This window comes from Melanotaenia boesemani, chromosome 20 (genome assembly GCF_017639745.1).
Source record: "Melanotaenia boesemani isolate fMelBoe1 chromosome 20, fMelBoe1.pri, whole genome shotgun sequence".
Lineage (NCBI taxonomy): Eukaryota > Metazoa > Chordata > Actinopteri > Atheriniformes > Melanotaeniidae > Melanotaenia > Melanotaenia boesemani.
In genome coordinates, this window is record NC_055701.1 from 11,084,758 (window position 1) to 11,109,887 (window position 25,130).

Here is a 25,130-nt window from a genome sequence, read left to right on the forward strand (position 1 = left end):
TATTTTCAGATTTATTCTAGGTTCAATTCAAGTATTATATGTTTTTGTTGGTTTGTCTTTTAACAAAGAGACACAAAGAAATATGCAGCATGTGGGAAAAAAGTTATTTATTCTTTCATTCACATTTAGCATTTATAAGAAATGTACACATGACACATAATCTTAAGTAAAAAGCCCTTTCTTGATCAATTTTTTTTACTTCTATTAAGGCAATGAAGTCCAGTGAATCTCTTGTCTAAACCAGAAAAGACCAAAAGGTTTGGGTCTAATTATAATCACCATTTAACACGGTAAAACAAAGTCATTTGTTTCTTTGTGGTTCAAAATTTCCTAACGGAAAAGGTATGAATCTGTCAAATCTTCTGATAGATTTTGCAGGTCCAACGGAAGGAAAAAAAAAAAAAAAAAAATCATAGCGTTGACTGAATCTTAGTCGAAGTGGAATCCCTTGGTTCTCACATAAGGATCTTGTAGTAGTCATCCTTATAGCTGTACAACACCACCACCGCCACCCTGAAAGAGGACAACACAAAAGAAAAAAAAACAGATATATGTTTGATTTTCAAACAAATCAAAGGTGGGACAATGACATTCAGTTAGGATGGTTTAAGAAGCCAGTCATGTTTAAAAGAGTAGAAACAACCCTACCAGGAGTCCATGTCCACAGGGATGGAGCGTTGTTACTCATCAGGATAACCTAAATACTGTACTTCAAGTATCAAATCCTTTTAATAAGTTTTTAGGTCATAATATTTTAAGATATGACCATGCTGATTCCTTTAAACAGCATGGAATACCAAAGTCGGTCATAAACATCTTTGATTTCTCATCAAATACCTGCTAAACTAATCCCTACTGGCCCCCGCTATACTCTGGGTTTAGAGCCAACACAATAGCAGTATAAAAAAATAATCCTTAGAACATATCAGAAGATTAGCATCATCGCCTGGATGTTCTCATGCAGACGTAACCCAGTCCAAGATACCGCATCTCTAACAACAGTACCACAGAGCTGCCAGTGTGGCTGTGAACAGCTTGAAATGGTGGTGAAGACAAAGGTTTACACATACTTCTTGTTTGCAGCATTTCTGGCTCAAAGGAAAGATCAGTGACTGCAAAGCCCCTCAGATAAGTTTAGTTTATGGTCCTATTGCATGAGTCCTTCACCCTGCTCATTTGGCCTCAGTTGTCTGTGCCCCACATTCAATGAAAACAACTAAACAAGATTATAAAAACACACTGAATGTATCCAATGTTGCCTCTTTGACGCTCATTTATCAGTCAAATCTTTTATCCCCTGAATTACAACTGAAACACAAAAGAAGGGACAGGAAATTAAAACCAACTGCTCTGGAGACGCTTTGATTTCTCTTGTTAAATTCTCATTAATGAAGGACAAAATCTGCTGGATCCACCACAGGGTTGCTCTCAATGGACATCCAACACTCTGAAAGCGCAAACACAGAGACATTAGCCAACGTTGCACTGAGGTGCTGCGAGCCAGACACCAGAGGACCAAGCAAACCCTTCTTCAGATTTCACCTCAGGAAAAAGGCTCAGCTGAGGATTTAATGTTCTTCAAGGCAATGTTTATCTGTCTAACAGCACTCTTTGAAGGCCTGACTGTCACTGTTACACCTGGAGTGTGTGGGCCGGGCTGGAGTTTGGGAGTGGCAGCTACCAGGCAAAAGGAAGTCTGTCTTGTTTTTTAAACATTGTCTTTAACATATTTAACTGTTTGCTTCAGGCTTTATTTGAGGAAAAATAACAAGTTAGAAGAGGGAGGAACCCAGTGGGGGTAAAAGAAAAAAGCCCAGAACTTCTGACTTATCTTTCCCAGGAAAAGTGTTTCCATCTGGGTTTTCATTGCATGCATTTTAAGATCCAACATTATCCAACAACAATGTGATAGGAAGATAAAGCTGCAAATTTTGAAAAGGCACCCTAAATATTTTTCATATTTATTGAAAAGGTTATTACATTAAGCGAGACAAAAATGGGTTCCTACACAGAAAATGTTTAACTCCAATAAAGGATCAGCTGCTTCCACATTTACAGAAGAAACAGCTGACTCAAAAAAAAGTAATCACAATGTGGCAAATTGTAAAAAAAAAAAAAAAATCCCGAAACTCATTCTCTATTTTTCTCTTGTATATGGCCAATGCAACACATTTTGTTCTGCAGTTTTTGAACAAGTCAGTACATCACAGCCAAACAGAAGCAAGCCTTTAACTCAACTTCTGACATCATGCAGTCCAGCTTATTTGAAACAAACCAGGTTGTGTTTAACACTCTCATGGTTTGCATTTTTCAAAGTTTGCTTTAAAGCAGCACTTATGAACTTTGGCGTCCCCTAACGAAGGCTAATTTTGCATCCATCTTGCGTTTTGTCTTCTCTGCGCGCTCTCCAGCCAGATTCAGTCCGATACCAACTCGTCTTATCTTTGCTGTCACTTTCTCTCTCTTTTCCTCCACTTCCTTCAATAATGTCCTCTTGTATTGCTTAGCTGAATAAGCAAAAATCCACGGTCAAAAGGGCCATTGTGCTGATATCCAGTTGCTGGTGTGTGATGTGGTGTCGTAAGGCAAAATACAGCCGTCACGTGATGTTGCAGCCTGGAAAAACAAAGTTGTGAAGATGTTCCCAGCCTCGGGACGACTCCAGAAACGTGCATAATAAATGTCAGTTTGCCATCAAGACGAGTCAGAAGCACAGATTTTTAGGGTGGAAACTTGTGTAGCGTAGCTTTAAACACAGTTAATTGGTACAGCTAAGACTGAAAATAGTGGTTTAGAATTAAATATGTAACTAAGTATGAGAATACAGTTTTTATAGCTAGAAGAAGGAATTTTATTTTTTTTTCCCATCCAATGTCTATGCTAATTTTTTTCCACAGAAAAATATACCTGCTTTTCAGAATTTATCTAATCATTTTTCATTTATTTAAAAAGAAAAAAGCCTTACAGGAAAAAAAATTGTTGTTCTGATGTTCATGGTTGCCAGATAATGGACAGTATTACATCTTCTGTCCACTAACTTCACAAGCTAATTAATTCTTTATTTCTTCTCTCCTAACCCGTCTAATGAACACAAGCAAACTACCAGCCTAAAGAGACAGACTTTATCTTTTGAGGGGTGCTATAATAAGCAAAAGCTATTTTTCCATTAATCAGTGCTGAAGGCCATACTGTCAACAGGATTGGACCGGGCTGCCATGGCAACAAGGATCCACTGAACTCGCTGAACTGCTTGGTCCCCTCTTTGCTACTTTGATCTATAATTATTAATTGATGAGACTATCGTTACCTTAGCTCAGAGATGGGAAAAAGCCGGTCCTCAAGGGCTGCAGTAATGTAGGTTTTTGATGTTTCCAGCTGCAGCACACTTGAATCAAATTAATGGGTCAACATGTTTGGGCAGAACTTGACAACAAGCTGTTGAGGAGAGCCATTTAATTTTAATCAGGAGCAGAGAGACATCTAAAACCTGCAGGAAGCTGGCCCTCAACAACTGCCTTAGCTTGTTAGGAAACCTCACCAAATGCTTTTTTTCCCCCTTTTGACAGCACCAGACAAAACAAAAAAAAATCACTGTCACATGTGGCATGTCACCTTTTTGTTATCTTTAAGTCGTGAATCTCATCACAGATGGACTTCAGGTAGCGTTGCTTGGGGAGACGAGACAGCAGCGTCTTAACGCTGCTGTTGAACTGTTCTTCACTTTCAAACTGAAAAACAACAATAAAGAGCAGGTGTTAAAACCAGAGATTATGTAAGAATGAAAATAGGCGTATTCTAGACATTGATATCAGCTCTAGTAAACCCAAACAGCCTGGAAAAGATTAGATGTTCCATATACAAAATTATAAACATTCCAACAAAAAGCTACAGAAAGTGCCATGTTTGTTAGCGGCTCTCGAGATCAGGATGTAGACAGCATTTATAGCAATAAACAAAGTTTTTCATCTGCAAACTTTAAGTATATTTTTGCATGTCAAGTGGAGCAGCGCAGCCACAAAGCAACAGAGGGTTTATAGATTTTGTTAGTTTCTCGTGTGACTTTGGGTAATTAGCCACATTAAAACCAGCCGTTCCCGGCAGCACACACAGTGTATTGTCTTGGGTTTTATATACTGAACATGTTGTCTTTAACACATGTGCTGCTGCAAAGAGCTGACTATAGGTGGCCCATTCATTTATGGAGTGGAGGTTTTTGCTTATATAACTACAGCGTTAAGAGCATTTTCAGCTTTCTTTCTGTTTCTTCACATTATAATTAGCTTTTGTGGAAAGGAAGCTGGAATTTTATGAGCAAAAAGTCTTGGTAAGAAGTTTGGAATGTGAATATTAACACCTCTTAAGAGTGTGTTTAGTTAACTGAAGCGCATGTCTGTCACATATGTTGGCCTTGTGAAAGGGGTGTGTAAGTAGACTCAGGTCTCCCTAACTGTGGAAAAGTGCAAGGGAGTTCCCTACGTCCATTCCTCATCAGACAGGACCATAAGGAAGGAGACGGAATTCCCTCTTCCTGTCTCGGACCTTGACCTTTACAGGCTGTTCTTTCTGTTTCCACCCCTCCCCTCCCTCGAGGCTTTCATTGGGATGCAGAAGTTTATTAACTGTGCTGTGCTTTTGATGAAGCTAGAAGGGAACCAACCTCTAGAGAGAGGAAGTTGATCAGTGTTTCCTTCTGCAAGTCCACCTGCAGGATAAAGAAAAACAAGAAGGGGTATACAACTGAGCCTCATCTCACAATTTAACAATACAACATGCAGCACAGAACTCATATTTCAGGTATTTTGACAGAAGTGTAAACTTTATAGTGCAAAAATATTAAGAGGTGACTGGCCTTCTGGATTCATCCTGCTACGTTTCAGCCTGACTAACATACAAGCACGCTGTTGACACGCAATATTGAAGCCTACCAGCCCTTTGTAACAGTGTACCAGCATCATGTTCCCTTTCTGTAACTCCTGTTTATGGCTGCATTGCAGATGCAGTCCAGATCCAAACTGGTTTAAATATCTATTTGAAATATGCAGCGACACTGTAAATAAGACAAGCAGGGAGGATTTACTTTAACAGTATCTGGCCATAAATCTACAATGCAAATACAAATAAATTCAATATGGCAGCCATTTACCCAAAATGACACACTGGCTGCCCTCTGTTTAGTGTTCATTGTTCTGTAGCAACTGGAACAGATTCGTAGCCATCTCACCACCAGCAGGGGATTGAGGCACACGGCAAATAACTATAAAAGAGGCTGCTCCCTGTGATGTTTGTTGTTTTTGTGATCAGAAGCCCTTTCCTCGTTCTGTGATTTCACACATGAATGGAACAGATAAGGTGAGAGCGGGGGAAAAAAAAGGAGTTGAGATGGATGAAAAGAGTAAACAAACAGTAGACTTACAGCCAGCACCTCAATGTCATTGCTCTTGTTCTGCAAGTTGCTACTGAGATTCTGTAATCGTGTTTGGATCTGAAAAAGAGAAAGAAAGAAAGTGAGAGGAACAAAAAAGGAATTAAAGACATGTTCCCATGAAAATTAAATAACTGAAAAAATATGTTTACATGCGATCTTTATATATGCAATCCTTTGGCTAGGTTTTAAGTTACAGCCATCATACTCTTTACAAGTAATGCTCCAGTATTTAACGCTGACATGCATGAGACGCAAGAAGTGATCACAGAGAGTATTCCTGGAAAAATGGGTGTGACTTTCCCTACTAAGACATCTAAAAACCCAATCATCTGTATATACTGCATTAGCACATTGGCCTTGTGTAAGGCTGTGTTATGAAAACAGTCTATCGCATCCTTCACAGCTACAATTATCTGGCTTTAAATAAAGAGCATTGGTTTGAAAGTTATGTGGGCATGGGTTGGTTCTGCAGTGTTACACAAGGAAAAAGTAACTAAAAACGCAGCTTTAAACTGACCCAGCTCACACTGGTTAAAAAGCTCACAGCTTGTGTCTACACCAGAGGCCTTAGTAAAAGCAGAGAGGTCACAGCTGACTTTATTTAAGTGGGTCAAGAGCCGTAAATTTGGTGGGGACTGCTGCAGAGATGTCGTGATGGGCAAGTGGAGGGCAGGCCTGTAAGTCTTACATTCTGTACAGAAAACATATCTGGATCCAAAGTTTCCAGTCATTATCTTTGTGGTCACTGGTAAAAGTAAACAAGGTGAGTCAGATAAGTAGTAAAAGCATTACAAAGTTTTCTTGTTTAGGTTATGGGTGTGTGCATGAAAATATGCCTAATTACTGTATGGGAAGGATTAGACAAAGAGAAAACTGTGTGGGAGACAAAAAGACATAGATTTAATATCCAAAAACACAACAGAGCTCTTAAGTGGAGCAAATTTATTATCTCAGTGTGTGTTTATGCGTCACAAACCTGAGTTTCATAGCGTCGTCTAGTGCTAGCAGAAACTTTCTCTGGGCTAATGACGTTCACGTTCATGTTTGTTGTGCTGCTGCTCCCATGCTGCTCTGAAGAGCCTGGAGACGGTTTGCCACATTTACCCAGTTAAAAAAAACCACAAGTTAGGGCTGCATCTAACAGGTAAGCACAAGTATCTGAAACATTCTCTTGTTCGACTACTTCTCGAGTTAATTAAAACAGCCCGTGCCAAAACTGGTGAGGGGTCAAACACTTGAGCTCATTCTTCTGTGGCACTATTTGCCCATCAATCTAGATAAATTAGGTAAACACCACAAATATTTTATAACATTTAGCACTTAAATGGAGACATAGCCCAACTGTATGAAAACAGTAGTGTGCTTGTTTATGCTCCTGTAAGACGTTATGCTCACAAACATCCAGTTTATAGAAGTTTGCAGAAGCAGATGTATAGCGATGGCTCTCTGTACCTGTGCTGTTGAGCAACGACCCTTTCGGGTTCTGAAGAAGGGTCATGCTTTCAGAGATTTCTCTGCAGAGACACAAGGATGACATTCATAAGAACAACCCCTGAACTTTGTTTCCAGTCATCTGAACAGCACATCACACAAAATGTTTTTACCTGATGTTTCTCTCGTCAAAGAATTTGGTCCGACATTTCTGAATGATGTGGTCCACCAAGTCCGACTCTGGAATTCGTTTCTCTGACTGTCGGTCCTTCTCAAAGGATTTCACCTTAGGGAATAAAATCTCTTTTACATGTGCTGTTGTCTACGGCATTCCCGTAACCACATCTTAGAGAAACAGGCTATAGTCCACTTTTATCTTTATTATACAATGAATAACAAACAGAAATCATTTATTGTGAAGCTTGTTATATACTCAGATCTCAGAGGATTTCTCTGGCTGGAGCTGAAAATGTGTTGGTTTACCTTCACATACTGTCCTTCTTTGTCAGACACAAGTGCCATGCACGTGATGCCTGCCAGCCTACAGTGCTCCAACAGCGTCTCCTGAGACTGAACATATTAAATGGGACAAAAAAAATTACACACAATTTAAAGGTATTTAAAAAGAGTTGTGACAATACACGTTGACAGTATAGCAGAAACTATGTACTGCCGTTTACAACTAGGCCTTAAGGGCGCTGTCCAGTGTGGCCTGTGTGGGCTCTGGATTTCAGAGAACTACAAGCCGCTGACAGTTCTGAGCCCTCAGACAAGTTTTACAGAGTGTTTTCTTCCATGAATTACTGAAGGATCGCAAATCAACTTGTAAATACACAGGAATTACACAATTAAAGTGTCATAGTTCCCTATTTCAGCTGTGAATGATCTGGTTGCTGAAAGATTGAGGAAAACGTTGCTAAGAAACATCTAAGCTAAAAAGTGATGGCAAAAAATGTGAATAGTGGCTTTAAAGTTCTTGTATTACGGCATTTGCTAAGTTTAAGCCATGTAGAGTATTGCTTAAAATCTAAGGAACAGGCAGAGAGCTGGGACTTGAGACCAAAACCAATGTAAATTCAGGCAATGCACTCAACCATGATGGTGAGTGTGAGTGCATACATCTGTGTTAGCCCAATTTCTTCTCATTAACTTCAGTTTGGCTACCCCTTTGGACTTGCTAGTAAGGGTGTAGAACGAACCCTGCAGTGTGTGTTGTATATACGTGTGCCAGTTTGCCTTGTCTTCATGTAAGCTTTTACACTTCTTCTCTTCTTACATCTTTCTTACTGCCAGACTGAATCATGTCAAAGGTAAGCTACTTCCCAGGAGCAGATGGGCAGCTTGGGGTCTGACGGCATGTGGAAGGTGTTTGCCATATTTGGTTAATAAAAGCTAAAAGAGTGGAACAGTCTCTTGGGGATGAATTAAAGGCTGTCTGTTAAGATGCCAGCATGTGAACTGCTAACAAAAGTCAGGAGAGGGGGAGTAATGGGTGAAAAGCTCTGTACGAGGTGTCCTGACCAGTTTTTCACTGGCTGAAAAGAACTGATCTTCATACATAAACAACAACAACACGCTTTAAAATACTCTTGATAATTTGGAACTTAATGACTTAATGGCTTGTTCTCAGCGAGACCCAAACTCTCATAATTACCTCTGAGGACTCTGGGGAAATAATGGTGGCCTGTGCAACTAACAATGAGGACCATTAAAGCAAACAGTCACTGCAGAGGTGGAGAGTTAAAACAACAATGGGTTTAATGAGCAGGGGAGGAAAAAACAGGAGGGCATTAAAATGCTGGTACAGGGATGTGGCAGGGAGGCAGTTTACACAAACAGGACTGAGATCAGTTTGTCACATTAACATGAAGAATGTGACAGAAGCACGACATCAGAAGTTTTGAACCACAGAATAAAAAGCTTCACTTTGAGAGAACTGACCTCAGCCTGACTATCTGCCAGTACAATTCTACAGCACGGTTATTGTCAACAAGAACTTCCCAAAAGTGGCTCTCACAAATGTCTCATGTGCAGTCATTTCTAATAAAAATGATGGTGTAGTGTCGTGTGAGTTAACCTTTTTAAATGCAACCAACAAAAAGAGCTCAGACTCTGATAATCACCATTCCTGACCCTGTTTCTACAGCTCTCCAGTTACGAATTGTAGCATTTAGCTCAAGAACAAGACCCGAGTGTTGCCCTCTGTGGGAGGGATGAGGTTACTACAAGATCAGAAACATGACAGAGATACTTAGGAAGTCCATCGTTTTAATGGTCCAACTCAGAAATGGATTAAATCTGAGATGTGATTTAGTGTGGGCAAAAAAAGGCTCAGCTACATAATTAGAGGGTGAACACGTCTTCAATTAAACTTTTAAACGTTATCTTTATTTTAGGTATGCAAATGTTTCCTTTTAACAAATCTAGGACAGAAGAAGACTGAGATTCCACTGGTGGCTTAATGGCTCAGACTGGGAATTAAGTATTTTCAAACTCAAACAGCATTTTTGCACAAATAATTTTTTTAAGTCAGATTCTATTAGGCGCTCAAAAAAAAAATAAGCACATCAAGCTCGTAATTTGATGTGAATATAGAAAAAAATGCCACAAAAGGCATTAATAAATAAAAATATGCACATGCTAGTAGTTTTTTACTCAACAACAGCTTTGAACAGGCACATCAGCTCTATGTTTACAGATGAAAAATGAAGCATATGAAGAAAAGAACACTGTCCCTACTGTGAAACATGGAGGAGGCTCTGTTATGTTCTGGGGCTGCTTTGCTGCATCTGGCACAGGGTGTCTTGAATCTGTGCAGAAACATTGAAACTCAAGACTATCAAGGGATTCTAGATGTTTATGAGGAGTGGGCCAAAATACCTGCTGAGAGGTGCAGAAGTCTCATTGACAGTTACAGGAATCGTTTGATTGCAGTGATTGCCTCAAAAAGTTAAGGGTACCATCATTTTTGTCCAGGCCTGTTCCAAGAGTTTATATTTTTAAATAATTCTGCTGAAGCATGGTTGAAAAGCAATGTCTGACTTTCATTGGTTAAATTTCATAGAATTTTTATTTATTATTACTTTTGTCAGATTCAAGTTATTTCTGTGACCATTGTGAGTTTTTCTTCCATTAACCGAAGGGTACCAACACTTTTGTCCACGTCTGTAATACTAGTTAACCTACAAAAAAGGAAATAAGTTACACACAAGCTAGCATAAATGTAAGAAGAAGGGAATTAACTAGGTTTGCAAGTACTTAGTGGAATACACAATGCATTTTAATGCAGCCTTCATGATTGCAAACGTGTTGCATGTAGTAATATTTGCTTTAAACACAACATCTACACACCTGTATCTAATTGTAGGTTCCTATTTTTATTTTAAAAGTTGTGATTTCCTGGAACTCCAAACTGTACATGGGGGATTTTTTTGATGACATTTTTATTTGTTAACGGTCAAGGACATATAAAACCCTGATCCCTCTGACAGGATGATGCTGTTTAAAGGTGACGCCTCCTACCACAAGCAAACCTTATTCCCTCCATTTAAAAGATATACTCCTCCCTTGCCGCTCATTATCACCTCTTGGCAATCATGAGTCAGCGATTGGAAAAGGAGTGTACTCGCTATAAACTCAAGTTGTGGAGCTGATGTGGAAAAGTGACATCATCTGTCTGATTTTAAAGGAAACAAGTAAATATAGACACAAACAGCTTCCCACTATTTTAATTAAAAAACATCAGCACCCTTTGGTTTTCCAGAGAAGATAGTCATGCTGCTAACCTGTGAGACATCATAGGCGATGTCTGCAGAGACGCCGGTGCTCCACAGCTTCTGGACAACGTTAATGGCTCTGGACATTGAAGAATGTCCTACAGGGACCACCAGAGCATCACAGGAGCTCACTGTTGGCTGATGCAAAGAACAATAAATACAATCACACCCCTTCAAATACTAAAAATAGAGAGAACTGGCAGTTTAAAACACATTTGGGTAATAAATTATTTCATTTTAGACAGATTCAAGCCTGAATCCAAAAGTTAGAAAATGATGTGCCTCCAAAAATAACTCCATCAATTCAAGAGCCACAGTGATCATAGGTATTAACATGTTTCTAAAAGTGGCTGTATGGCAGCCAACTGCTGTAAAAAGGCGTCATTAAATATGAAACTCTGCCCACTGCTCCTTCATTACAATAATTAAGAATGTCAAATCCCTGTGTGTGCGCGTGTGTCTCACTGGTTCCTCCATGTTGGCAATGGCAGCACAGACTTTGTCCAAAGCAACACTGGCTCCCACTGCACTGGGGACTGGCACTGTGGAGGCTGGCCCTCGAAATTCTAGGATCTTGGTTGACCAAACAAAGTGAAAATGAGTTGCATCACCAACACAGCTTCATACGGTATTAACACAGTAAGAAAAAACAGGCTTCACATATGTGTGTATATCCACTAACAAATATCAAAAGATAATATGTATTTAATAACTTTGTGCCACTTTATTAACTGGTTTTAATATGTGGAGTGTGAATGGATGACTAAAACCCACCAAGTGGTCGTAGCGTCCTCCAGCAGCCACTATATCTGGAACAGTTCGCTTGCGTTTCTTAATGAAAGCCACAAACTGGAAGATGACTCCAGAGTGGTGCTGCACCTTATACACCAAACCCAAGTTGACCACCACCTATCAAAGAGATAAACTCATATTAAATACAAAAAAAACACAAAAAAGTGACACCTTCTTTTACACTTCCTCAGAATCTAAATCACCCTCATTTTAACGCCTAGTCTGCGCAGGAGCAGAGTGAGCTCCTCCAGGTCCTTGAGAGCCTGCTTGGCTAGCTGGGTGACAGCCGTCTTCTGTTTGGTGAGCGATGTCAGAAGTGGTGCCAGTTCCTGCAGATTCCCCTTCTGTTCTATATACTTGTACAATGTCTGCAGCTAAAATCGACAGGTGAGGAGGGATATCAGTGAGTACAAGTGTACTGCTGCAGATCTGAGTGTCTTTAGAAGTACTGAGTGAACACTTACACTGTTGGTTGAGAGGGAAAAGTTGCAGAACTTTGCTTCCACCTCACGTTTGGTCAGCTTTTCACTCTGTAGCCAATACACATATCAAGGAAATAAAAAAGTGTGTCAAGATTTATCTTAGCCAAGACCACACCAGCACATGGTTAAACCAGGATTTCAATAAAAAGCTACCACATAATGTGTGACCTGCACTGACCATGGCATCACAAAGTATGTTGGAGGCCTGATTCAGTTTGTCCTCTGGGACACCGCTGTGGAGCAGGATGGCCTTCAACAAGCTGGTGTGGTTCAGGTAGATATTATAGTTCCTTTCCTGCAGCCATAAACACACCTTTAACCCTCTCAGCTGCAATTACAGTCAATACCAACAGCATCTCTGCACAATAACCACCTCAGTGAATAATAACTGTTGTGTCCGGCTGCCCTCTCATTCTGTCGGACTCACATATTCTTAAAAGCTTTCACACAAAGAACAGGGCAGTGGAGAGGATCAGAAACAGGATCTATGAGGGATAAAGTAGAGACCAGACCCAAGGTTGACTGGGTTTATAAAGAATCCAAAAAAGAGCTGCGACAGCACTGGGGTAGATGGGGACAGGAAATGGTTTGTACTGGACAGGAGGGAAGGAACCGGATAGAGCTACACTTAGCAGATTTACAACATAAACAATAAATACAATGTAAATCACTCGGGCTTACACATACTTTGGTATGTGAGGAATGTGGGTGGGATGTAAAGGGGAAAAAACAAATGGTCAAACTAGGATGGTGCTCAGCTCAGACACAAACTGTCGTTTCTAAATGAGAATCACATAAACTGTTAGTTCAAAATAGATGTAGATCATCTGTGTATAACCTGTAGCGCTGGGAACTCCTGAACTATTTCAGAGATGGTGTAAATAGTCTCTGCATCAGGGAGAAGACTGTTGGTGACGGGTGTGATGATGTCAAAGGCGCATTCCAGGAGCTCCCTCGGGTGTGCGCGATCCAGCTTCCTGGGGCGGAACACACGCTCAATGACGTACCTTATGGGAGAAGAAAATATATGTAACACACTTTCTTCTGATTTTGAAAGCCAAATTTCACAGCAGATATAGAAAAAGCATCAGGTTGTCAGATTCTTGATGAATCTATTTCCATTAAAATGAACACACTTCAGATGTTCACTGAGGTAAAATAAGCTAAACAAGCAAGACTTAACAGTGCTGCTGTTCAGGCGTTAGAGTTGGCTTATTACAGCACTTTATGTAGACATAATAAAAAAAAAATAAAAATAAAAAAAGCGAGAAATCTTTTATCTTGGACAATAACAGATTCTCTTCACTGGAATAAATTCTAAGTACAAATAACGTACAGATAATCGTTCTGCTTGATGCTGGACAGGATAAAGTCATAAATAAATAAAATTTTATTAATTCAAGTAAAACAAATAAAAAAACATATCTTAAAAGTGAGAAATTTTACATTCTATTTGACAGTTAACTGTCATTAAAAAAAAAATAGAAATGTGCTCAGTCACCTTCTGTCATAAAAACACACTAATCAAATATGAACTGAGGAGGCCAGCTATTGTAGTTTGGTATCAAATGTATTTCCATTAATGTTTAATGCATGCTTTTAACATCTCAAAAGTTCAGGGCTTTCTTTGTCTTGTTTTTCCATTTCAAAATATCCCAGATTATCTCAGTGGGTGACAGGCCAGAACAGTAGGCAGGCCACTCTTCAATGACAGAGTCATGCTGTTATAACATGTGCAGAAGGTCGTTTGACACTATCTTGGTGATAAATATAATACTTTCCCTGAAAACAATATTTTCTGGACTGCAACCTATTTTATTTCAAGCTATGAGTCAACATTAAAAGGGCCTTCACAGATGTACAACACAAGCATTGCTTTTTGTGTGTGTGTATAAATAAGTTAAATGGACCCTCTTCCCTCATACCAGAGGACATGGCATCCAATTTTACTAAATCTTGTCTCTATAACATTAAAAATGTTATAGATTAAATTTTTTCCTGTATCTTTGAGCATTTTGCTTATAATACAGTGCTGCCTTAGAGTCCTCCTCCTAGTGTGCATAGAGATTTCTTTCGATACTTTTACGTAATTTACAATAGACAGTAAAGTCTGGACAGTCTGTAGCGTGGCGTGGCAGCGGTGGAAGGAACAAGACAGGATGTCCCAGGAGTGCTCAATTAAATTCAGGTCTGGTGAACAGGCAGGCCAGTTAATAGCATCAACGCTTTGGTCATGCAGGAACTGCTGACACACTCTGGCCGAGCACTGTCATGCATTAGAAGGAACCCAGGTCCCGCTGCAGAATGTGGTCTGACAATGTGTCTGAGGATCTCAGCCTGGTACATACGGTCCAGGTAACTCCAAAGATTTGCCTCCTAAGACCATCACTGGCCTGTTTTTTGGTTTTTTTTTTTAGCTTAACTAATTTAATACTGGCTTTGCAAATTAATGGGTTGTGTTTTTAATTCAATTATACACAATGACAAAACTGTAATTAAAAAGAATGGTACTTAAAAATGAACATTACTACAATTACTAAGAAAAGTGTTAAAGATGTGATAAATCATTTAAAAACATTAACTTTACCTCTTCAGATGTGTTACATTATTGCGGGCAACAAATCTTGCGAACGCCACCTAAAGTGAAAACAGAATTGAGACATTGGGTGTACGTATAATGACAGTGCAGTCAGTGCATACCAGGCTGTAATCAATCACAGTGTGGAAACAACCATTTAGTCCTGAGGGTTTCCTGAGACAGCAGGATCTCAGGGCAGCTGCTGATTGCAGCCTCGCACTGCGCGTTTGCATTTGCTGATACAAATAGCTCTGTAATTGGTGTTTGTGTGTAAGCGTGGACGTGTACCCCAGTGTTTGTTATGTGTGTTGAACTCACGCGAAGGTCATAGGGCAGTGTAACGAGCATTCCGCTGTGGTCCATGAAGCAGGCCAGCTCATTGCCATCATACAACTTTCTGTTTCTGGGGAGGAACAGCGGGGTCTGGAGACGAACCGCACCTGAAGACAAACATTAAAAGACCACTGCTACTGCTTCATACGTGAACGTGACCCCCCCCTCAGCCCTGGGAGGATTGATGCATGCAAGTAGATACAAACAAGCACAGCTGGACATAATCAACAATGTGCACAAAAGCAACACAAACATAGATTCTATGGTCCCCAACAGTGAGCGTATTGTTTAGCTGCCGCACACTGGAGCAGATGTTGGGGTCCCTAAAACAAGCTGCAACAGGTCATGAGTGCAAGCAGTTTGTGATAAACAAAAGCTCGTGTTCACATGCACACACATTAAACAAAGACAGTGTACTCACCGTGCTTCTTAAAGATCCTGGTGATGGTTTCATACACATACTGCTGCAATTTGGTGCTGCTGAAGCTGAAGCTGCCCTGAAGGGAGAGCAAACAAACAGCCTCTGTTAGGCACTGATTAAACACAAAAGGCCTTCTGCTCTTCTGTTGAGGTAGCATGAAAAAAAATGGTAAATGGACTTGTACTTATATAGCGCTTTTCCAGTCCGCTTGACCTTTCACTCATACCCCAATAGGCACATGGGAGGGGGGCAACGTGGGGTTAAGAGTCTTGCCCAAGGACACTTTGACATGTAATCATGATGAAAGGTTGGAATCGATTCACCGACCTTCCGGTTGGGAGACAACTGCTCTTCCTGAGCTACAGCCGAACTGGACAATACAGCTATTTATGTGCCTGTAGTGACATCTACAGGTAGAGAAGGGGAAATAAAGCCAATGTTCTTTGCAAACACTTGTGAAAATCTCAGTATTCAGATGTGCAAAATCCCAATTTATTGTCAACTGTCACAAGGAGTGTAAACCCTTCTGATCACAGAAAAGTTTCAAGAATCTGGACTTTTCAATCTAAGATACAGCTGAACATGCCCCCGCCTTGATCTATAACCTGGTTTAATTCTGACACTGAATGGGGATTTCACCCAGTGTAAGCATTCAGTCCCAACTACAGATTTATACACTGTGTCTTGATTAAGATGATTTAGTTTTTTTAAGAAGTCATTACTTCATAGACTGGCAACAAATCCAAAACTGTCCTCTTGTCAGTATGGATTTGGGGATCACACTAATTTACTGAATTGGCTTGAGTTAAATTACACTTCTATAATATTTACTTAAATTATATTGTTGCAGTACAAATAAATATATTATTTGATAAATAAGTATAAATATGAGCTGAAAACCTCTTAGAACACTAACGTGTAAATGTGAAATAGACATGTTTGAAATCTCCAAAAATATCACCATTTGGGTATTTGTGTTTGTTACTTGGCAACCACTGAGCTGCTGAAATCATATGAATCATTGGAAGATTACATAGGTGAACTCTGAGTAGAATACATGGACAAAAATTCAAACCTATCCCAGCTGTTATAGTATTGCACTGTGATCTCTCTTCCTCCATCTGCCTGTGTAACCTGACTGCTATGTAGAAAGGTGATGGAATCTGGAAGACCTTCCATCAACCATGTCTGGGTAAAACACACAGGACTGTACTCCCAGTATCCAAGCTTTGTCCTTGTCAGTGCATTAGGCTCATCCATTTTATATGCTGGTGATTTTTCATTCCCCATTGTCATCAAGGGAGGACAAAGTTTTAAATTCCATCCTCATTTCTCTCTATTTTGAATAAAAAAAAACTGTCAGCATGTTTATTCATCATAAGAGATGTTAAAAACTGATGGAAAATGACTGTACATGGTAATTATTTCTTTGTTACCACTGTAACAGCAGTGTTTGACTCAGGCTAATGGGATGACTCCCAAAAAGCTAAAAGGAGGTATAAATGATGGGTGCATAAACATTCTTGATTTTGACATATTGTTCAATGAAAAATATTTAAAATGCAGCTGAACTGGTTTAAGATGGCCCATGAAAAACATAGAAACATGGTCTGCTCTCGTAAGTTGTCAACTTCAACAGAAGCCTCACCTTGTGCAGGTCTATGTCATAGGTATAATCCATGACTGGTGAGGTGTTCTGGGCAAACAGCTGCCCCACCATTGTGCGGTAGGCCTTGCCATTGATATTAGCCATGGTGTGCTGCAGCACCTCATGCAGCTCAGACTCCTCCATCTGAGGAGGTGGCAGCAGTTCACTCTTAAGCAGCTCCTGGGCAGTGGGTCTTAGGGCCGGGTCATGTTTCAGCAGCCACTCTATCACCTTCCTCTGACAAACACAATGACAAGACTGTTAGAGAGCTATTTCAGAGCAAGGAGGAGGAAGATTCATCTCAAACTCTGCATTTCAGTTACCTGTGTTCCTTGCTCACATACAGGGAAGTCCACTGGAAAGGACATGGGCTCCTGCAAAAAGAGATGGTGGTTAAATAAAAGTGAGATTCAGAGACTATGTTCATTTCAAAATACTCCTCTTGACGTACCACTCGTAGCTGGCTCAGGACAGAGATGCGCTCGGCACCAGTGGTCATTGGTCGGTAGGACATCTCAAAGAGGATGATTCCTAGGCTAAACAAGTCAACTTTCTGAGGACAGATAAATGAATAATAATCACTGAGGAATCATATAGAGGATGCAAAGTGAAATTAGGCCATTTAAGTAAATTTTAATTACTTGGTTGTAAGTAGCTTTGGTGTTTCCTTGAACCTCCGGACTGACATAAAGGGCTGTGCCAACCATCCCTGTCATGTTACCTGAAGAGGGTGATGTAAAAGGTGAAGTTAAGGTGTCAAATAATGGAATAAATACTAAACTCTTCGGCTATCAAAAATTGAGGTTTAATGAGTACTGTATATCTAAACTGTCTGCACCTGCAGGGTCAGGTTTGGGCATCAGTCCTGAGCTGCACTCTTCCTGCTCACCTGCAGCCTGCAAGAGAAAACGCATTAAAATATCATAACATGCCAAGTTTTACACATTAGGTTTTGCATAGTCTTTAAACAGAGTGAAGCTTCAAACTCTGTACCACATTAGCAGGATGGTCAGTAGCTAGGCCAAAGTCTCCAATTTTTACATGGTCCTGTGAGTCAAGGAAGATGTTGACAGGTTTCAGGTCCCTGTGAATCATTCCCTAAAAAGACATAGGTCATGACATGAGTGCTAAAATAAAGCTTCTATCGTTATAAAATCGATGCGTTTGAACTAGTTCCATACCTGTTCATGGATGTAAGCAAGGCCATCCAGTATCTCTCTGAACAGTCTCCATAACCGATTCTGGTCCTGGTACAGGCTTTGATCTATTGTGTCCCTTAAAGTGCTCTTTTCACAGTATTCCATCTGTCAGGAACACAAATCATGTATCAGAAGTAAAACAAAGATATTAAAGGAGTTAAAACAAAGCATAAACAAGAGACTTACTTGTATGTACAGGTAATGTGCGATTGCGAGACATCGATCAGAGTCTGAGCTCTCTGTTGTATCCGTCAGTGGTCTTTTCCTTGGCTCAACCTGCGGATAAAGATACCAGATGCTTGTTGCGCCACATGTGATACTAAAAAAAAACTCAAGCCCAGTGGATAAATGATGGCATGAAAGTTTTATAAACCTGTGAAATCTCGTCTGTACTGTCATCGCCATTGTCGAAGATGATGTCACTTCTGGAGTCGCTATCTGATGGCCTGGGGGAAAAAAAAAGTCTTTGCGTTTGTGTCAACATCTTTAAAAAGGAAGGAAAAAATCTTACAGAAATACTTACAGAAAAGAGGCACCAAATACATCTTCATCCTCATCATCATCGTCTTCATCACTTGATTGGTGTCCACTGCACTTGGCACTGGAGGATCTCTCGATGGAGGTTGACCACTCTACAGAGCTCGACAAAGCTGGAGGCGGAGCAATGTCCTCCACGTTGTCAAGGAGACCGAGCTCGTTGAGGCGCTGTGGGGAATCTCTGCCCTGTGGATGTTTGTCAGGTGTGCTCTGAGGCTCTGAGCTGTCCGTGTTGCTCAACACTGCTGTAGACGGAAGCTCATGCCGCTCGATCCACGCATTGTAATAGCGGACAATGTTCTCATGGTTCAGGCGTGAGAGCAGCGTCACTTCACCTTTGATCCGCCTGAACTGCTTACTGGCTGGATTGACCTGGATACGCTTCACAGCATAGTAACAACCGTCTAGTTTGTTTTGAACCTGCAAGTGAAAAGAATGGAAACTGAAGAAAACTTCAAGGCAAAAGTGATGCTATAACTGGAAATTGACATGGGGGAATAAAAAAAAAAAAAAAAAGGTGTAGTTCACCTTTATTACAGAACCAAAGGCTCCTTTTCCCAGAAGCTGTAGCTCCTCAAACTCATTGAAGTAGCGAGAAAACTGTCTCTGCAACCCGGAACTGAAGGGAGCATTGAGGATGTGGCTGCGGGGGATGACTGATGATGGAAAGTCTACAGCTAAATCTACAACATGAGAAATGACCAAAAAAAAAAAAAAATCAACACACTTTTGTAAACAAAAATGGCAAAAGCTTTACTCTATATGGTTGCTCAATTGTATGCATCTGCAGCCTTTCACTGTTTTATACTGGAAGCAAATAGATAAACATCTAATACTGATTTTCTAATAATTCAAATAAAAAAATATCTTCAGATCATTCATGCAGAAAATGACGAGTTGAAATATCTTCCACATTGTTAGCCAACAAAATTTAGTTGACGATGACTTCACATCAGTATTCTCACAGCATCTAGGAACACATTGTACAATATAAACTTTTCCACCAGATCTGGCAACACCAGCTCTGGTGGAATTCAATGAAGAACAGATGGGTTATGAAGGAGAGACACAAGAGAGCCAATGTTCTGTAATTTGAAGTATATGAATAGAATTAAAATTTCATGGGTTAAGTAATAGTGGCGTAAATCATCAAACTATGCTCTGCAACATTTTCACAGAAATGTGGATGAAATATTCTGTTTGAACCCCGTGCAAACACTAAGACTGGAATATTGTTTCATTTAGATTAAAGTCAGCAGTGGGAATATTGCTGTGCATGTATGCATACCTGCTTAAATGGAGATTAGAATTGATTAAATCCTGAAAGAGTCTGAAAGTAAAACTGTTTTAGCAGCAAAAATGAGACATAAACAAGAATAATAGTAGAATAGAAGAATAATTAATAGTAAATCTGTAGGTGGAAATTATGGTTTCTCTTTCATGCCTCTGCCACTGTTTCCTATCTGTTTGGCTAGTTTGCTTTAATCATCTGTGCCTATATTGGATGATAATAAAGAGGGGGGAGGGGCATTAATCTTATTTTTCCCCCCAATTGTGTTCTAAATATATTTTCCACCTAGTGGACATATAGTACACTGAAGTATGTGCAACCTTCTGGGCTGGTCTCATCCTGTGGCAGGTTTTTGGGTGAAGGTGGTTTGAGAAAAGGGTGGTCCAAAAGCTGCTGAGTCGTCCAGCGTTCAGCATCATTCAGGCATACACACCTTTAAAAAAACACACACACACACACACACAATATAAGATGCAATTCCACTACAAGAATCCCTGGGATAGAGCTGGAATATATGCACCAAGCCACACTTAGCTCAACATCTGCAAGCAATTGACATTTGATTTGAGGAATAAAAAAAACTAAAACAATTAAAAGTATTAATTTTCCATTTCTGATTAAATACTTGAACATAAAACAACTTTCTGATACCAGTTTAATGCCAGAAAAAGTCTTTGTATCTGTAAATATTTTGCGTAATGGAATAAAAAAAAAAAGTCTCTGACGGTACATACTTGTGGAGGAAATCCTGGAAGTCTGCAGGCAGGCTGGCCGGCACAGTCACTGGATACTCTTTCACTTCTCTCCCCTGACTGAGCGCCAGCAGCATCAGCCCCAGGTTCCACACGTCCCCCTTCTTGCCCGTCTTTGTAGGCATCACTGTATCCTCTGAGAAACGCACATGGACTTGCTCAAAAATGTCTTCCTTGCAGATCTCTGCGAACCGTTTTGATAAACTGTAATCAGTCAGTCGAACGTTGCCCTCAGAGTCCACCAGCACACTGGAGGCCCCGAGCTGTTTGTGGACCACAGAGTTGGAGTGAAGGTAGTCGAGGGCAGCCAGAAGCTGGGCCGTGTAATGGCAGAGTTTTTCCAGAGGGACCGGGGTTTGGGAGATCAGGCTTTGGTTCAAGTTGATCCCAGCCACGTGCTGCACCAGCAGGTTGACCATGAGGCAGTCCTCCTTCTCAGTGGAGCTCATTGCCATGTAACGCACCAAGTTTGGATGATCCAACCGCAGGAGGGAGTTAAACTCATTCTCTGCTGCATGGATCTATACTCCAGGCAAAAGCAGTAATATATCAAACCTTTACACATAGAAATGGCTTCTAGGAGCATTTAAGGCTAAATTTCCTGCTCTCAAAAGGCCAAATGCATTATTTAACAACTAAATTCTTAATAAAACCTTTGTGTGTACTTGCCTGCTTTTTACAGTTCTCAATCTTTTCTTTCTCCTGGCTGGTGAAGAACTTGCCCATCTTCTTGTTCCAGTGCAACGACCACTCATAAATCACACAGAATTCTCCCGAGTTTGCTTCAAATCCAGAATAAACGCTATGGCTGAGCCGCTCACTTTTACCTGTCAGAAACATACACACAAATGCTCTTATGACTCCAAGAGGTGGATCAGAAGCCCTGACACCAAAAAAAGGAGCACCAGCTAATAGTTCTCACCTAAACTTTTCCCTCTGTGGACAACAAGCTCTCCAAAAGTGCTGCTGTTAAAGTGGAGCAGCTCCTGTGGGCGATGGTTGTCTTCATTCACAGTGTCCCGCCTGGTAAAACACACACATTTCCAGGTGTTGTGTTATATTTGCCATGCATACGTGGTGTATCTGTAAACGTGGTGACTGTAATGTACCTGTGTCGCGTGTTGGAGGTAGTGCGACGGCGGTTACCAGCATTCTTTTTGGCTTCAGTCAATTCAGGATTTTCACTTGGGCTCGGTGGGCTCTTTCCAGACACAGAGACAGACTGATCCATACTCTCAAGTCGCTCCTTTGAACACGAAGCCATGTAAAATTAAATTAAGTAAAATTTGACACTTTATGTACTGCTTTTCTTCTGTAATTGGTGGAACTACTTTATACCAAACACCTGTTTGGCCATTTCCTTTCTTCTCTTTTCCTCTCGCTTCTCCTCCTCTCTCCTTTGGATTTCAGCCATTATCTCTTTTTCCTGCAAAAAATTTAAATACTGCAGTCAAAAGAAATTCACAAAGTCAAAGATCTTTGAGTTAAAGCAGTCTAAATTTAAATGACAATACTATACATACTTTTTTAAGCACATTTTGTGTGTGGTTGTCATAAGTCCTATTATTTCTTAAATAATTCTCTATGAGGTTTTCCAGTTCTGATTTAGAGTGACAGTGTTAATTCCTGTGATAAGATAAACCTTACATTTCTCTCAAACTGAGATTTATTAACTTTTGTGACAAGGCTTGACAAATCACCTTAAAATGACATCACGAACACAGACAATGCTAGTGGAGTAAGAATGGCTGTTTTGTTTCCCTTCCTTACCATCTCCTCATCCTTTTTGCGTTGCTGGTCCATCCTCTGCTGCTCCTCCAGGGCTCGTTTCTCCTGCTGCCTCTGCTGGTTCTTTAGCATCTCCTCGTGGAAGGAGCATGACGGAGGCTTGTTGTGCTTGCTCAGGAACCCTTGGATGTGGTCTGCGAGCTCATAAATCATCACCTAACAGAGCAGCAGCACTGGTTAACAGAAATCTCAGTGCACGTTGGGTCGCATGGCGTGTCAGTACATCCTCACCTCACCACATCGCACTGCTGCCAGCTTGGTGAGCTCACTCTGGAGGTTCTGGAGGTTTTCATTTGAGAGACCTTTGGCATTCTTCAGCTCCAGCTCCGGAGGCCTGATGATGTCCCATGATATTATTTTAGTGAGACAGAATGATTACAGGGAGGATGACATTAAAAAAAAAAAAAAAACAGAAAAGGCTCTTTGTATTTAGTTGAGCTAAATCACTAACAGGCCTGTTAGGAAGTCACTCCAGAGTCCCATGAAGCAACAGCTTCTCTTCAATTTCTGCCCAACCATGTGAGTCCATGTGGATAAAATCAAGATAAATTCCTTTAAGGCTATAAGCAGATTAGAAGCAGAGAAATCGCACTATTCTTTTACCCAGAATGGAGGCACTGGGCTGTTTTTTCTACAAGCTATACTGCATATTACATTTTCCACAAAGTTTTGCTCCTTCTTCCAGAAAATATTTCAGTATGATCAATAAACTCAAAATATTAAATGCTGTTTCTATTAATTTAAAGTTAACAGCAAAGTTAGACATGCAACAAGGTCCCAGGTTTGGTGGATTAGTCATAAAAGTTAATATGACTATCCCATCCTGGGTCATCATCTGTTTGAACTGTTGCCTTCAGGGTCAACAAAGCTAAAACAAACAGATTAAAAAACTGTTTCTACCCAAGAGCCGTTACTGCAGTGAACACTTTTTTTTTATTCTACCACCTGAACACTAACTATGGCAAATATACTCCTTATATACTGGTGCCTGTTGGTGCAATATTCTAAAGTTTAAATAGTTTCTTAGTTTAGTTTTTTTTCCACTTTGCCTTCATTTAGTCTTAATAGCCTTAACCTGAGAGCTTTTTATCTCAGTATCGTTGTGTCAGATTAGGAGAGCAACTGTCCTCTCCCATCATGACCACTTTCTATCAGGGCACCATAGAGAGCATGATGACCAGCTGCATCTCCATCTCACACAGGAAGTCACTGCAGAGGGTGGTGAGGATGGCAGAGAAGACCATCAGGGTTTTACTTCCATCCATTCAGGACACTGCATGTAAATGCTGTTTCAGCAGAGCTCACAACATAGTCAGAGACTTTACACACCCCCATCACGGTCTGTTCTCCCTGCTGCCCTATTCACACAGTAGCCCATGCTGCTAACATTAGCTGTGCCACATCACTGCCTTTTGACAAAACAAAACAAAGGAACACTTGGTTTGCTTTAAAATGTTTTATAGTTTCGCAAAATCATCTTTTCAGGAGCTCTATCGAGTTTTGTTTTGTTTTAAAGAAAATGTCAATAAATTATAAAGGAACCTCACAGAGCTCTGTGTGGCAGTTTATTATACTTTCTACCTGACAGAAATCTTCATGGTTTTCTGACATAAGTACAGCAAAAGAAGGAGGTTTTTAAAATCTGTACTTCATCCTGACACCCAGAAATTTGTTGGAGTAGATGATCACTAGTAGATGAACTCCAATAATGGACAGATGACATGGTAGAAGTCAACCGAGATTAGTACTCACACGTCTGGGTACGTGGGAGGACATTTCACCTGCAGGTCCACAGTCACGTAGCTTTCCTGTCCAATGTTCAGCCCATTGGGCCGCAGGCAAAGGTACACCTCTGGAGGCCTTTTAACCTAAAATTAAGTAGTTACTAGTGAGTATTACTGCAATTAACAAAAGTTAATAGCAGTGGGTGTGTGTAAACTTTCAACCATCATCTTGTTCCTCGGTGAAGGCTAACATCGCTAGCTACCTTCCACGGGTCCATGCTCCGCAGATCCTGGAAGTCATCTCCGAAGATAGACGCAAGGGCTTCTAGTTCATTTTCCTGCTGCACTGTATAGTCGTCAGTCCCATCTGTTGGAGTGTGCTGACTGCTCATTCTTCTGCCTCCAACTACATGGCAGTCACCCCGTCCTGTCTCACTCACCCCAGTCAGAAAGGAGAAAGAGAAGCAGCTCGGCACGCTGCTCTGATTCGCTACCGCCCACTTCTCCCTTCCGCCTCTTTGTAAACTCAAACTTTAAAAGTTCCGACTCACAGCTCACGCGTGTTAGAAAGTATTCTGTATTTTACCACAACGTCGACAGGCGACCACAACAACGTTGCCTATTGCGCATGGCTGTTGCAACTGAGTGTCGCAGGTGAGACGTCATCACGCTGATTTTTTCCCAAGATGGCCTCTAGGGAGCAGTAATTGTGCTCTGATGCTGACAAGCTGAAATTGTTTGATAGTAAATCTACAAGCTTTGCTTAAAACGCTCAATTGCAGAATTAAAGAGAGAGAGAGAGACAGGATTAAACATAAAAAGGACAATTTCGCCACACAATTAGGAAAGATGAAAGAAAGACTCATGTGAGGACAGATATGTGTGCAATGTGTGTTGAAATGTAGATTGTACCAAGCAATTTTCTAGAAATGTTAGAGGATTCTTGCCACATG

The 25,130-nt window shown here is 40.6% G+C and overlaps 1 protein-coding gene across 1 annotated transcript; it reads right to left on the reverse strand.

The window, feature by feature from the left end:
- Positions 1–93: 93 nt before the first annotated feature.
- On the reverse strand, positions 94–24,828 carry eif2ak4 (eukaryotic translation initiation factor 2 alpha kinase 4). The gene is made up of 39 exons (XM_041971616.1): positions 24,441–24,828; positions 24,206–24,321; positions 22,685–22,787; positions 22,436–22,609; positions 22,011–22,091; positions 21,775–21,911; positions 21,588–21,688; positions 21,335–21,492; positions 20,648–21,186; positions 20,234–20,346; positions 19,151–19,305; positions 18,609–19,042; positions 18,459–18,531; positions 18,272–18,361; positions 18,068–18,190; positions 17,880–17,984; positions 17,725–17,782; positions 17,528–17,607; positions 17,338–17,439; positions 17,210–17,260; positions 16,887–17,123; positions 15,239–15,314; positions 14,803–14,924; positions 14,494–14,543; positions 12,745–12,913; positions 12,085–12,201; positions 11,889–11,954; positions 11,628–11,798; positions 11,407–11,541; positions 11,098–11,205; positions 10,642–10,770; positions 7,340–7,426; positions 7,030–7,142; positions 6,878–6,939; positions 6,402–6,505; positions 5,414–5,482; positions 4,658–4,702; positions 3,613–3,728; positions 94–513 (listed from the first exon to the last, which is right to left on the reverse strand). Exons 1-39 carry the CDS (start codon positions 24,567–24,569, stop codon positions 456–458), a joined length of 4,956 nt encoding a protein of 1,651 aa, XP_041827550.1. The 5' UTR covers positions 24,570–24,828; the 3' UTR covers positions 94–455.
- Positions 24,829–25,130: the final 302 nt, after the last annotated feature.

Bases quoted from the DNA above. Each gene is read 5' to 3' on its own strand.
- eif2ak4 (XM_041971616.1), bottom strand. From the start codon at position 24,569: ATGAGCAGTCAGCACACTCCAACAGATGGGACTGACGACTATACAGTG. The intron at 6,506-6,877 runs GTACAGAGAGCC...AACCGTCTCCAG, and splicing joins GTCGTTGCTCAACAGCACAG to GCTCTTCAGAGCAGCATGGG. The intron at 5,483-6,401 runs GTTTGTGACGCA...TCTCTTTTTCAG, and splicing joins GACGACGCTATGAAACTCAG to ATCCAAACACGATTACAGAA.